This window comes from Drosophila navojoa, chromosome 6, assembly GCF_054131105.1.
Source record: "Drosophila navojoa isolate 15081-1374.11 chromosome 6, UAZ_NAV_1.0, whole genome shotgun sequence".
Lineage (NCBI taxonomy): Eukaryota > Metazoa > Arthropoda > Insecta > Diptera > Drosophilidae > Drosophila > Drosophila navojoa.
The window spans coordinates 862,911-878,274 of NC_142894.1; the positions used below are offsets into that span (position 1 = coordinate 862,911).

The following is a 15,364-nucleotide window of genomic DNA, read 5'->3' on the forward strand; positions in this document are numbered from 1 at the left end:
TATAAGTTTTTCTCATTTTTTTTATTCTGACCCCCTTTCTAGACAGTTATTAATCAGTTATTAATCAGACAATCCCTTGAACACTTTTAGTTTAGTTTAGTTTTTTAGTTTAGGTTGTTTTACCGGTTGAATCTTTATAGCGTAGCTCATGTGCTGCTAAATTATGCTGCTTTGATTTATAACATCGAGCTTATGTCCACATTGCTATAACTATCAGCTGATATGTAAAGCAAATTCATTTATTTTGTTTGCCCTTATGCACAGTGAACACCAGCTAAAGATTCTCTCATTATTGACTGTCCTCCTAATAAAACAGTACAAATCAAATTTACATTAATATATGTTGAACAATATATATATATATATATTATATATACAACAGTGATATATTTAATTATATATTTTGATTCATGTTTACGCAAATTACGTTCCATATTGAAATGAATAAATTTGCAATATGCGATTAATGTATTTTAGTAAAAAGCAGCTAGAAAGAATTTCTACTGTATCAGCTGTTGAAATACCGACTTCCATTTTGTTTCGCTCGCGTGCTGCCAGTTTTCAGTTTTCGGTTTTCAATTTTTAGTTAGTCCGTTAACACCGAGCGGAACAAACGTTTTTTAATCCGGGCAAAAGCGGCTGACGCTGAAATAAAATTAGTTGAAGTCGAAGCTTAAATGATTGAAAAATTATGTGATCCTCAAAAAGAAGTTCGGCAAATCTAAGTTGTATTTACTTTTCAAGGTGTTATAAATATAATATTATTAATACCTAATATATTCGTTGCTAAAACCAAAATCATTTAATTTAAAAACTTGCAAGCTTACAAATCCATATAATTTTCTTTTTATTTAAATTAACATTTATACATTATAAAAAAGGATATCCAAACTAACCAGATCAAATGGAGAGAACATACATCTATGAATATATGTATGTATGTATAAATGTTGGAAATTTAGTTGTGTGCACATACATATGAATGTACAACGCCTTGTGAGAATCCGTAAAGAGCATATACATATATGTACGTACATACATATAAATATAAATATGTTTGTACATAACATGTGGCTGTGTATGTACATGTGATTGGTGAATTTTTGCAGTTTTCGGCTAGCAAAAGTGTTTCACTCCATCTACAAAAAATGTGCTCCAGACGTACTGTCTCCATTGGCCATGTTAATATACATATGTGTGCGCAGCTATATGTATGTGTCTGTGAGTGGCTTAGTGTGTGTATGTATGTAAATAAATTCATACAATAATGTAAATGTGCGAGTGTGTGTGTGCTTGTGTCCTTGTGTGTATGCCCACATATGTATGTATGCAGTATTACTTGTAAACAAACAAACGGGATAGTATTTGTTTTAAATGGGCTTAATACTTAGTAAATGGCTAAAGAAAACCAAGCTACTATCAACAAGTTAGGCTTAGCACATGGATTTGTGAAAGAATAAAAATCGTATTATAGCGAACGAGTTACCTTATGTGTATACATAATTATGTATGATTACATGCATATATGTATCTAAAAACATCTATATGTACACATTAAAACGAGAAAAATAAATTTTTGCTTCACGTGGGACAATTTTGAATGGAGCCAAAATAAAGTGTCTTAAAAGAAAACAGAAAGAAAAACAATAGATTGTGTCATTGTAACTTAAAGCTAAGAAACTCTCCAATTTGGCTGTGGCTGTGTCTGTGGAAGTAGTTGTGTCCTGCTTGCACCCCTTCAACACAGCCCACAGCCCACAGCTGTCATTTATATTGGCGCTGTTGGCGTCGTCTCGTCGCATCCTTTTGTCAGTCAGCCGTTACAAATGGTTTGAAGTATATTTGTACTCGTGAACCTACATTTTGTATGTGTGCATCAGTTGAGTTTCATAAAAGTTGTTGAAAGTTGAAATTTTATTACAAATACTATTCAAGTATATCAAACGATGTGTGATCCTATGTAGATCCTATTTCAATTCCCCCTCCAATTTCGTCTATGCCTATGAAAGCAATGTCATATAAATCGAGCGAGATGGCCTCTTCTGCCTCCGTCTGAATTGTGTGTGCTTATACAAGAAACACACACACTCACACACAGGAAAACAATGGTTGCAAGTATAAACACGCATTGGTTGCAGTGTGGGCTTACTATACTTATATCTTCTGAGATCGACGGACAAACAGACGGACAGGGCCAAATCGAATTTGCTCGTCGCGTTGATCAAGAATATACATATATCTTTGTGGGGTCTGAACTCTTCGAGCAAATGATATTTCAGTAATCGTTTGTTAAAATTTAACCCCCACCCCTATATCCACCCGCTTACCATCATCTTTGTAAAATGCGTATTTCAAGTAATAGAGACTTGTGCTTCGGAATACACATACATTTGAACATTGTGATAACGATCTTCAAGATGTACGTGTAGAAATTAAATTATTCAACAAATAAATTCGCATAAAATTGCCAACACTGCAGCGCAGCCCAAACGCAGTCACCTGTGTATGTGAGTGTGTGTGAGTGTGCGAATTATTATTGAAATATCATTTTGCTCGAAGGGTTCAGGGGTCTCGTAATTGAGCAGTCTCGACTAGAGCTTTCTTACTTGTTTTCTATTAAGTTTTACGTTCAATCTGCCTATTTTAAACTTATAGAGAAGTATCCATCCTATGAGCTCTTTTTACATTTGCGACTTACATTTTGTTGCATACTTTCCACCGCGCTTTCATATTCGCATTTACGTGGATTAGGGTGTGTTTAGAAAACGAAATTGTCGTTGGCATTTGTATGATTAGTGATATTACTCAGATTGTTGGGTAATAAATGCTTTTAAAATGATATATTGCTTATACTTTATGCTGATATCTCTCCATTGCAGGCAGTGAACGCGGATGTGCAATGGCGAGTGCCGACTATTGAGCGATTTGCCATATGCGCAGCACTAGCCACACTAACTGCATCATACAGACGCTGCACAAGCAGAGATTGACGATGATGATTGAGCTCATGCAACAGGAATTGGTTACAAGGGAGTCAGCGGCAGCTGCAGCGAAGGACGTCAAATGTATCTACAATTGCTCCTGCTTTTGCTGTCGCCAGGGATGTTGCATGGTTGTGTGCTCCTGTTGCACCTGTAACACCTTCAGCTGTACAAGCTACAACAACAGAAACAGCAGCAGTAACATCAGTCTCTATAGAGGCGTCAGCCTCCATCCGATAGTTGTTGTCAGCACCGCCTGCCAATCGATAGTAGCGGCTCTAACGCTGATAATAGGCTACTTAACATTGTTCAAAGTGAGCTATCGTGCCTTATGGTCAAAAGCACCCACAAACCCGGCTGCTGGCAGCGCAACTACCAGCAACTGCACCAGCACTAGCAGCAACAGCAACAATGCTGACAGTAAACTGAAGGAGCAATATGGGCACGGTCACGCTTCCTATGATATTACCAATGATCAGCAATTGAAAACGAATAACTTGTGCAAAATGTTTTTTAATAACCGGAAGAGGCAAAGGAGTCGACGAAGGCGGCGTCGTCGTCGGCGACGCCGTTACAATAACAACAATAGCAGCAGACAGACCGGGAGCTGCAAGCAGCAGCAGTACCATGATAGCAGTAGTGATGCCACGTGCCTATCCATTGCGGTGTGGACAACAATCGGGCAGGACGAGGTGGACAGCAGCAGTAACAGCAAGAGCAAACCATATAGAGCACACGCTGTGGGCACTGCGTATGCGCCGACGACGACCATTCTTTCGAGGTGGCCTTCGATGAACTGCAGCAACAGCAACAGCAACAGCAAGGCGAAGCGCAATCGAGCCAACCTCCTTTGGCTGCTAATCGGTATCTTTTGGCTAGAGGTTAAGCTCATCAATTGCAACTCTATTGCCAGCAGCAACGGCTACGTCTCCTCAATAGTCGCTCAAAAGGGCTGCACTCTGTGCCAGCTCGAGGAAGGAATCTTCTACAGCGACAAGCGTGAGTTTGATGAATTGATGTTTAAGCTCTACACGATTGACTGCAAGAACCAAACGGTGTCACTACCCCACAACACACTCAGATATAAAGTCCAGAAGAGCCCCTTTCTCACTCACTCTCTCTCAGCTTTCCACCTGAGAAAAATGTCCTATCACGCATAGCACTCATGACTGATGCATAGTGCAGTCAGGAATGTCAATCGGGCATTCCTTAATAGTGGCAGGACAGGACCCGATCGTGCGAGTGTGAGGAGCGAGTTTGTGACTCTTTCGGTTTGAAATTGTGGGGATAAGTAATTCCTTTGGTGTCAGACTAGGACCAATCAAATAAGGTATAAGTAAATAGTCTCTTGCGGCAGCATTTACATTGCATTCAGTCTTGTGAACGAGATTGTTTTGTCAATATGTATATATACAAGTTTTAAAAAATATTAATTTTTAACATCATTTTTGCGTATTTCACAAAATACTCAAAATTTTGCTGGGCACATTAATAGGTGTAGTAAGAAGGCTCTAGTCGAGACTGCTCGACTAGGAGATACCCTGAACCCCCCAATCTGATATTTTAATCATTCTGTACTTCTTTTATGCACGTATACATTGTACATACACATGCAGACGCACGCATAAGCCCGCGCTCTGCTAACTGCGCAGTAACACTGACCAAACAACACAGACTAGACATGTAGTACAAAGCTTTTCAACACCGAAAAATCTGCCTCTTAGGTCCCATCGATTTCTGGCTCTTCACTTTTAGGTTTAAGCTACGAAAATACACGAAAGCACAATCATTCCGCTTCATGCGCTCGACCGAGACGGTCAAATGTTGAATAAAAGATGCCTCTGTGATCGATTTTTGTTGTTGCTCTCTCGCTCTCTCTACTCTCTGCTCTCTCAAATTTGTATATGTATGTATGCATGTGAGCACAAGCAGCAGGTCACAAAAATTGAAATTTTTCGCGTTCGACTGCAGTTTCTTCCCTTCTGTGTGAAGAGTATACCTAACTCTTCAAACCGTTTGCCAACCTTGTACAAAAAATTTGCGTTTTCGTTATTATTTGTGAGAAGGGTATAAAAGCGTTGGTGGTCCTAATGAAAAAGTTTTCGCGACGAGCGTGCACACGCACACCACAGTCCACCACAGTGTTGTTTGGTCAGTGGCAGTAAGCAGCGACTGCGCTTGGGCTGCGCCGCAGTGTGGGCAATATTATGAGAATTTAATTATAATAAATTAATCTTATTCAAACTTATTAAACGCAATCATAATGTTCAAATGTATGTACATTCCAAATCACAAGTCTCTAGTATTTTAAATGGGTTTTTTATAAATTGGGGGCGAAGGGGGCGTGGTAACCAAAATCTGTAAATTACAAAATATTTTTATTTAACATATGTATATACACAGTGAATCTGAAGTCTCCAGGTCTAAAAGTGTTCCAATGAGGCTGAAAAACAGAATCAATTTGTCGATTATTCTCGATAAAGAAATTATCGGATGATTTATCGAAAAAAATAAAGCAAACTCGTACTGCGTATGGTATACACGAGTATGCATGCCGAATTTCAGCTCTCTAGCTTTTGTGTCTTCTGAGATCGACGCACTCAAACGGACGGACGGACGGGCTATATCGACTCAGCTCGCCGTGCTGATAAGGAATATATATACTTTATGGGGTCTGCGATGATTCCTTCTGTCCGTTACATACTTTTTCACAAAACCATTATACCCTGATTTCCAATTTCCTATGGGTTCAGGGTATAAAAATAAAAATTTTAAGAAATTATAGTTTTTTAGTAAGCAATAAAAATAATAAGATTTAAATATAATTAGATTTAAGCATACAACTTTTTATTGTCAACATTTTAATATAATTAGATGGGTCGTGGAGTGCTGAAGAGAGAAACCTCGTTCTTGAGCGTCGTGAAGAGGGTAAAACTTATGAATGCATTTTCTCTCTAATGGGACGATTGGAGAACTTAAGCCCTGTCGTCGCGGCCAATCGCCAGCGAAATGGGCAATGTGATATCAACAAAAACTATTCATCGACGGCTATTTAGCTTAGAGCGAGTGCGTAAATATAGGATCATTCTCTGGAGTGATGAAATAAAAAAAAATGTTGTTAGGGAGTGACTCAAATATAAATGTTCGATAAACTAAAGGCAAAGAATTGGATCCTAGATATAGAAAGACACGGCTAAGCAAGGAGGAGGCGGCATAATGATTTGGGACTGTTTAAGGCATGGTTTTGAATTGGACCATCGACTATTTTCATAATGGACAGATTCCTGTAAAAGGAATTATTAAGTAGTGTTATGCTACCATATGCCCACGACAACATGCCTCTAAAATGGAAATTCTATTTCCAAATAGAATTGACGTTTATGAGTGGCAGGTGAGTGGAGGTCAGTCTCCAAATCTCAATCCAATCGAGAATTTTTGGGGACATCTGAAAAGGCAAATTATTGGAAAATACTCGGGAGGAATGGTGTAGAAAGTTAATACCCCCCCTTGCCCTTAAGGATCAGCAAAATCTTTGCGAATAAAAGCGGTCATACATGGTATTATCCACATTTATCTAAATACATAATACAAGTTACATAATATTTTCGAAATTTTAATTTTTGTTTAATTTTGTTAGGCACACCTATTAATGTGGAGTATTTTGTGAAGTATGCCAATATTATGTCAAACGTTATTATTTTTTTATTCATTTATTTTTCTTGTATTCTTTTATTATTCTAATATATGTCTATTTTTGAATACAAGTTGAATTTTTGAGATACATGAAAAACTATAGACGTCATCACCATAAAAATAATGCACACAAATGCAAAAATTTAACAATATGTGTTTATACAGAGTTATACATATCTGGGCTGCAACCATGCGAAGAAGATACAAATTGATTGTTTTTTCTGCATCCGATTATATATTTTTTCTTGTCCTTCGTCTGCTTGGGTTTGGCTAGACTTTATTTGAATACAATGAATTTGCACACTTCTCATACAGCTTCTAATACTTACAAAAACACTTCAAAATTGTCACATTTACACAGATAACCCACACACAGAATACAACAACAACAACCATAACAACAACAATAACAATTTTGCCTATAAAAAAAGTATTCAGAGAACAAACAATAATATTGTGGTCAGTGATCGTGTTCGTTTAGAGTCAATCAAACGACAAATCTTGACAAAACTAGGACTCACTCATAAACCAAATGTATCCCACCCGCTACCCAAACAGTTTATCTGGGAGACAATCTATCGAGCAGACGGTGGGCAAATGGTAACGAACGATGTATTCGAAAGAAACGTTATCTTGGCAAATCGTAGTCAGCGGAAGAGAATGCGAACCGTCGTTAATGAGCTCAACGAGAATCGTTTCGATAGCTTAAGTGTACCATATATAATTGGTACTACAAACAGGAGCAGCAGTAAAAGTAAAAACAAAACAAAATACCATAACTTAAGATCAGTCTCTTCAGAAACAGAAGCAGAAAGGGCTAAGACAATCCATGGATCGGATACGCGAACAAGGACAGAGAACCAGAGCTCCCTCGATTGGAATAAGAACCCTAAGTCAAATGCTTATAGTGAATCGACATATCTTATAGATATAAACCGGAGTAGAGATAGTGATAGCAAAAACGATGTAAGCGGCGGAGCTACCGCCGACTTCGATCACGACGATCATATATATTTTAACGATTACAGAGTTCAAATCCAAAACAAAGACCATAAGCAGAAGCCATCAGCCAGTAATAATGCGCGAGTCAAAAAGAAACACAGCCGAGAACACGATGCCATCACTATGCATCGAGACAATGTTAATGGATTTGAGCGCGAAGAGTACTTTGGAAGCACGCAAGAGATAATTACGTTTGCTGAGGAGGGTAAGTATTAAAAAATCTACTTTTAGGCACACGTATTACAAATATTCGGAGAAGTGCTGGGCTCGAAGCTGAGGTCTCAATTTCACCCTTGACTCTCCCTTTTGTGCACAAGGCTTCCCTAATAAGCTGTCGCCAACTTACAGTACCAAACGAGCATTGAAGTTTTTACACTGACCAGACAACACAAGATTTTATATGAGCATGGCAAACGCTTCTAAGATTTCGGTATACCCTTCACTCAAAAGGCAAGAGCTGGGATGGTCGTGGACGAATTTCAATTTTTGTGCGCTTCTGAGTTGGATGATTTAAGTGACCATAGAAAGAGAGAGAAGAGAGAGGTAGAGTGACAGAGAGTAGGACAAATAGCGCACAGCCGTGCTTCATATAAAAACGGTACCATTTTTTCGAAGCGCACTGGCTTTGTTTTGCTGTATTTTCACTGCTCGAGCCCCAAGAGACTGAGCCGAGCAAATACGAAATTGAGCAGTCTCTCATCCACATATTTCGGCGCTGAAAACGTTTGCTCTACATGTCTCATCTATGTGTTGTCTGGTCAGTGGTTATTAGAGATCTTAACTCGATAACTATTGATTAATAAATCAATCGATCGAACGCCAAAGCTAAAAAGAAATTCAACAAGTAAGAAAGCTTTAGTCGAGACTGCTCGACTACGAGATCCCCTGAACCCTTCGAGCAACTGATATTTCAATAATAATTCACATATACACACATACACATACACACACACACACACACACACACACGCATACAAACAAACACAAGCACACACACACAGGTGCACATATACAGGCGATTGCGCTTAGGTTGCGCTGCAGTCTTGGCAGTATTATGAGAATTTATTTGTTGAATAATTGTATGTATATTCCGAAGTCTCTACTATGAAATACGCCTTTTACAAATATGAGGATGAGGGGATGAATATAGGGGTGGGGCGCAAATTCTAACAAAAACCGAAATTGTATAAAATGCATTTTAATATACCTTAAAGATGTGGGAGATATAATTTTATAACTGATCTTCGATAGGGTGTTTTCTATCGATAATGAGTTATCGTTTTTTAGTGATAAACTCGATATGCGCGCGATATATATATATGGACATTTTAAATATAAGTTGAAGACCAGCTCTTATATCTTCTGAGATTGAAGCGTTCATACATACGGATATACGGACGGACGGACAGACAGACAGACAGGGCCAAATCGACTCAGTTCGTCGCCCTGATATATATATACTTTGTGATAATATATATACTTTGTGGGGTCTGCCACGCCCTCTTCTGCCTGTTACATACATTTCAACAAAACCATTATACCCTGATTTCCCATTTTCAATGGGTTCAGGGTATAAAAATATTTGAAATATTATTAGTGTATTGGATTCCTGAGATTCATCATCATTTCATAACGAAGACACTCTCTTTACCAAAAATGAAAACAAATGTTTCAATCTTCAATTTTTGTAGTTAGTAACCCATTGTCGATATATGTACATATGTATGTACATATGTACATTCATATGTATGAGTGTACGTATGGCTGCAGCCAGGCCCTCACCCCTTAAACAAAAATAAGTAACCAAACAAACACAATAAACTACACCAGACGTATGCGCTCTCTATGTGTGTAAAGTTTTCATCGCTAGTGCAAACGTGAGTGTGTGTTGCATACACCTGCAAACGCATATGTATGTGTTTGCTTGTGTATATTCATTGAAGAAATGAATGCAAATGTTAACTGCAAATAATACGGTAAGCGTCGCTAGTCAATGAAAGAAGGAGACTCAGAAGGAGAGCTGGATGGCCATATATATGCCCCCAATTACCCACACCCACACATGCATACGAATATGTATGCGCACATACGTAGGCAAACACCTTGTCGTAAGTGCAATACTAGAATAGGGTATAAGCGGGCTCAAGTGTCTTTACAACAGTCTTCTCGTTGAAGGCGTCTCACATACAGACCCCTGTGGACTCGTACGCAAGCATACACAGACATATGTGTGCCGCTCTCATTGTATGTGTTTTTGTTTTGTCTGGTCGACGGTACTCCCGATCCCATCCCAGACGGTTTACAAACACATGCAAACGCATACACACACACACACTTGTGTAGAAGTACTGTTTCGTCGTCTGAGTGGTTCTAGCAGACTGCAACGGTGAAGTACTTTCACTATTGTTCTTAGGTGTGAAACAAGAGCAACAGACAGGGTAAACAATTAAAAATGCAAAACGATAAAAAACATACATGTGTACGTGGAACGCCTACTCACTCACACTCGTGCCTTTAGCCGGCATTTTCAATACGCGCTCGACCAGTCCAGGTATATTGACTAACGTTTTTCACCTCGAAATTTGTACATACATAGGTAGGCATATGCGCAGAGGCTCTGAGTAATAGGCTTAGTCGACACTCTTCTAACGTCAGTTGGATACTCCTAAACATATTAGTATTATATACGTATAAAACAAGTCGTCTCTGTGTATTATACCCTGCTCACATCTCCTTGACCAGGATCAAGAGCGGAATCGTCTACTCATATTACGTTCGTCCGAAATGTTTGTAATGAATATTTTTTAAATTTTGAACATCTCCAATCGTTTGCGCGGCTCAACTCTCGCGACCGCTCCAAGAGGAGCCCAAATTCAAACAGCTGAAATTGCTCCTCCATACTGTGCTGGGATTATGTTCTGTGTGTCCCATCCCATTGTCCAAATGAGCGCAAGCCATATTGCCGCTATTGGATCTAGAGGATTGGCATTTGGAATATGTATACCCTCACCTGATCAAATTCAATGTTGTTGCACCAATGAATGAATATTCTATAGTGGGTATGAGTGGGTGTGTTCAAGCAACCTACAATGAAGGAATGGGTCATCAGCATATCTACTGGTCGGGCATTCTCGACTAGAGCACTAGTCCGTTTTTAACTTGATGTCATCTGAAATGCACAGGCGCACAATACCGGCAATATCGCATAGTGGAGTTCGCCGCGCAGAAAGCGGGTATATCTAATCAAAAGATATCCATTAAGAGTGCGCAAATGCATATTCGCATCGAGAGACAGGATGTGAAAAGCGAAGCTGTGAGCCACGACGCGCAACGTAAGATGAAGACTGCGCGGAAGAGTCACGCCAGCGAGCCTAGGCAAAGGATCAAGATTTGGGTATTTCGAATGAGCGAGGGGATCAATATGACTGAGAAGGTGAGTTTCCGTATATCCGCTGTATACCGTGTTGATGTAGAGAAATTTAAAATATTTGTTACAAACAGGCGATGGATCAGGTTTTTCTATTTCGTGCCCTATTCGAGGTGGACACGGATCGCTTGGGTTGGCAAAAGTTTGATCTTACCGAGACTATTCGGGAATGGTACAACGATAGGGGCAGGGAGAATCTACGTCTCTTGATTGACTGCACAGGCTGCGGCAGTAAATATTCACTGCACCTGTTTCAGCTGCCCGAGCCACGGGTGAAATTGGCATCGGATCGCTTCGTGAATCCGAACCGTCCATTTCTTGTCCTACATACGGAATCGCCAAGGCCTCGTCGCGTTCGGCGACGTGCAATAGACTGCGGTGGCGCATTAAGCGGCCAATGCTGCAAGGAATCCTTTTACGTATCCTTCAAAGCGCTCGGCTGGGATGACTGGATAATAGCGCCTCGTGGATACTTTGCCAACTACTGTCGAGGCGAATGTACTGGGCCGTTCCGCACCCCAGACACGTTTCAAACATTTCACGCACACTTCATCGAAGAATATCGCAAAATGGGCTTACTGAATGGAATGCGCCCCTGCTGCGCTCCGATCAAGTTCTCAAGCATGTCCTTAATTTACTATGGCGACGATGGTATTATTAAACGTGATCTACCGAAGATGGTTGTAGACGAATGTGGATGCCCTTAATTGTGAGTAACATCGGAAGATCATAACACATCCATATATATTTACATACATACTTGAGCACCCATTTAAAATGTTGATTAGCAAATGGCGGAAGAGGGCGTGGTCTATGGACCATTTATGTACGATGTAAGCTTATTTCTAAAGCCTTCACTATTCACATTATCAGGTAAATCATTAAAAAAAAACGCTAACTGAATTTGTATATATTATAGGTTCATGACATCGAAACTACCAATTGAGCACTGTCGCCAAAAGAGTAAATCGCGGGGATGTTTAGAGTCGATTTCAGAATATCGAGCCAGGATTTGGAGCATGGCTCGATGTTGCACCTGTAAATGCCAATCATGAAAGGTGAAAAGGACATGCCGTCACATATTCCCGTATCAAATTCAGAAGACTCTTTGGCAGAAGACTTTTTGGCAGACAGTCAGGCAAATATGACCAGATTGGTTAAGATCATCGTTGAAATGGATGTTCGCCGAATTAAAGAGCAGAAGAAAAATAAAAGTGAACTGGACTGGCACTACTAAGCCAAACTATTCATTTCCGTCCTTTGACATACCTTAATACATTCCAAAAATGGAGTTAGCCTACCAAGTAACTCTGTTGTGCCATGGGACTGAGGCATGAGATTAATAATGAGAATGAATTGACTATATAAGTCGAAAACAAAACCAAAAAACTAAATTAAAAGTTTACAAAAAGTGCCTAAAATATTTAAAAATTGCCTAATTAAATTAAAATAATACTTAACAATAAGTAATTTAGTAACAACAATTATAGTAAATATGATAACCCAATTATTTCAATATACAACAATAAAAAAGTGTCTTTATCAAAATATTCCCTTAGTATAGACAGCTGTGCTGTAGCGTAGATAGAGGTCTCCAGTATTCCAGATGCGCCTATTCCAATCAAATCATTTTTGGGGCTTATGACATATATATATATATACATGCATATATGCAAACCACGAATATATATAGATATCAAACTGAAATCCTATTGCAAATTATTTATATTTTTTAAGTTCGATATGATCATATTTTATTTAAAGCAAGCAACATTGAAGTCGGTACCGACTGCGGAATACTCATTCACATCCCATCAGCATAGTAGCTCTAATACTGTAGAATATTCAGTTTACCCGATTTGCCATTACAGTATATTTTTCGATATGCCACGCCCTTTAAGATGCGTCAAAATTATTTTTTTGTCATCGATAGAGGAGGTTACTAGTAACATTACTATACAAATTTGAAGCTTCCAGTTATTATATTTTAGGAGATACAAACTTTGGCGGATTGCCACGCCTCCTGTGAGCGGACATACATATATCAGTCGAAGCCTTTTGGCCTTTTGGTCAGCCCGGGTGAGCATAGACACATAATTTTTATACACTGAATCCATTGAAATTGGGAAATCAAGGTATAATGGTTTTGTGAAAAGTATGTAACATTTTTCATAAATTGGGGGCGAAGGAGGCATAGTATCCAAAATCTGTAAATTACAAAATGTATTCATCATATGTATATACACAATGTAAAGTCTCCAGGTCTAAAAGTGCTCAAATTGGGCTGGAAAAATCAAATCCATTTCTCGATAAAAAGGTTATCGGATGATTTATTGAAAAATTAAGACCAACTTGTACTGCATATGGTATACAAGAGTATGCATGCCAAATTTCAGCTCTGTAGAGTTTGTATTTTCTGAGATCGACGCACTCATATGGACGGACGGACAGACGGACAAGGCTATGTGCATATATATATATATGTATATTTTATGGGGTCTACCATGCCTCCTTCTGCCCGTTACATACTTTTTAACAAACCCATTATACCCTGATTTCCCATTTTCAATGAGTTCAGGGTATACAAAAAAATTCTGCATTTTATTTACGGTGTTTCCAGCTTCAGTTTTGTACTTTGCAATTATATAATATAAATATATATAATATATAGATACAGATAATATAATATGAGAAACCAAGTTTTATATTTGTAAACAGAAAGTAAATACAATATTTTTATATATGTACATAAAGGATAATAGAATAAAAACTTTTCAAAATTAATTTAAATACCAATTTGATTATCAGTTTAAAATGAATTTTTATGTATGTATTTTACATCATTTTATCTATGTATATTTAATTAAATTTGTAGTCTATATGCATGAGTTTATTATTTATTATTGAAAATGTCCCGGAATAGGTGCAAGAAAACGTTCGATTTGCCGGATAGTAAAATCATTAGGAATGGTGATTTTTATACTTCACATATTTTAAAATAAATTATTTATTGAATAAAATATTGTCTTTATGTACAAATCCAAATATACATACTACATACACAAAAAATACACTTTTTGATAAAAGTCAAAATTTGAAAACACCAGCTAGAAAATGTTTAAGTTCATATTCTGTATTAAATATATATTATTAAATATATATTACATTACATTCCAATTACATCCTGTTTCTCAGAACCTAAATGCCGTTAAAAATATTTAAACAATAAAGATCAATAAAAAAAATTTGGTAATATGTATTTAAAGTGGTAAGAATTATAATAATAATCATATAAATAACAATGATATTTAATAACATTTTTTATTTTTAAGCAACAAAGATCTCTATCCATCAATTCTGTTTTGCTAACACAATATATATATATATACATATATATGTATGTATGTACATATATGTTGAACCTCGTTGGTTTTCGAAATCGGCGATACCTTGTTTGGTCAGTGATAGAACTTAGCGACTATCGATAGTCGAGAACACCATTTAAATCGTTGCAGATTAATGCGCAACATTTTAAGCACATCGCACAGTACGCTCGAAAGTACCTTTGCTTTCCGGCAAGCTCCAACGATTCTTAGAAAACATTTAGTAAAGCTTCGGAAATTATAGGCACACGTCGATCTCGCTTTAAAGCAAAAACTGTGGACATCTTACTGTTATTAAATAAAAACATCTGGCTCCTAGATGGATAGCTTTAATATTATATTTAGGGAAGATTTTAGGTTTAAGTTATTTAAATACATTTAAGTTTGAATATTGTTATACTCTGAACCCATTGAAAATGGAAAATCAGGCTTTGTTAAAAGTATGTAACAGGCAGAAGGAGGCGTGACAGACCCAACAAAGTATATATATTCTTGATCAGGGCGACGAGCTGAGTTGATATAGCCCTGTCCGTCAGTCCGTCCGTCCGTCCATCCGTCCGTATGAACGCCGAGATCTCAGAAGATATAAGAGCTAGAGAGCTGAAATGTGTGTGCATACTCGTGTATACCATACGCAGTACGAGTTTGCTTTATTTTTTCGATAGCTTTTTTATTGGATGTAGCGCAGCCGAAGCGCAGTCGCTGCATACTGCACAGTTAGCAGAGCGCGGGTGCGTGAGGGTGGATGCATATATATGTATGTGTGCGTGCATAAAAAAAGTGCAGAATGATAAGAATATCAGGTTGGAGGGTTCAGGGTATCTCCTAGTCGAGCAGACTCGACTAGAGTCGTCTTACTTGTTATTAGTTTGCACATT

General features: G+C 38.1%; 1 protein-coding gene across 2 annotated transcripts; it reads left to right on the plus strand.

The window, feature by feature from the left end:
* The first annotated feature begins 726 nt into the window (after positions 1-726).
* Actbeta (inhibin subunit beta) lies at positions 727-12,713 on the plus strand. Of its 2 annotated transcripts, none has more exons than XM_089262885.1 (6): positions 727-744; positions 2,880-3,980; positions 7,036-7,881; positions 10,859-11,109; positions 11,178-11,812; positions 12,023-12,713. In XM_089262885.1, the coding sequence occupies exons 2-5, from the start codon at positions 2,933-2,935 to the stop codon at positions 11,808-11,810; spliced, it is 2,778 nt and encodes a 925-aa protein (XP_089119011.1). In that variant the 5' UTR covers positions 727-744; positions 2,880-2,932; the 3' UTR covers positions 11,811-11,812; positions 12,023-12,713. The 2 variants fall into 2 exon arrangements, with proteins under 2 accessions (XP_089119011.1, XP_030244987.2); XM_030389127.2 differs by lacking the exon at positions 727-744 and adding an exon at positions 848-933.
* Positions 12,714-15,364: the final 2,651 nt, after the last annotated feature.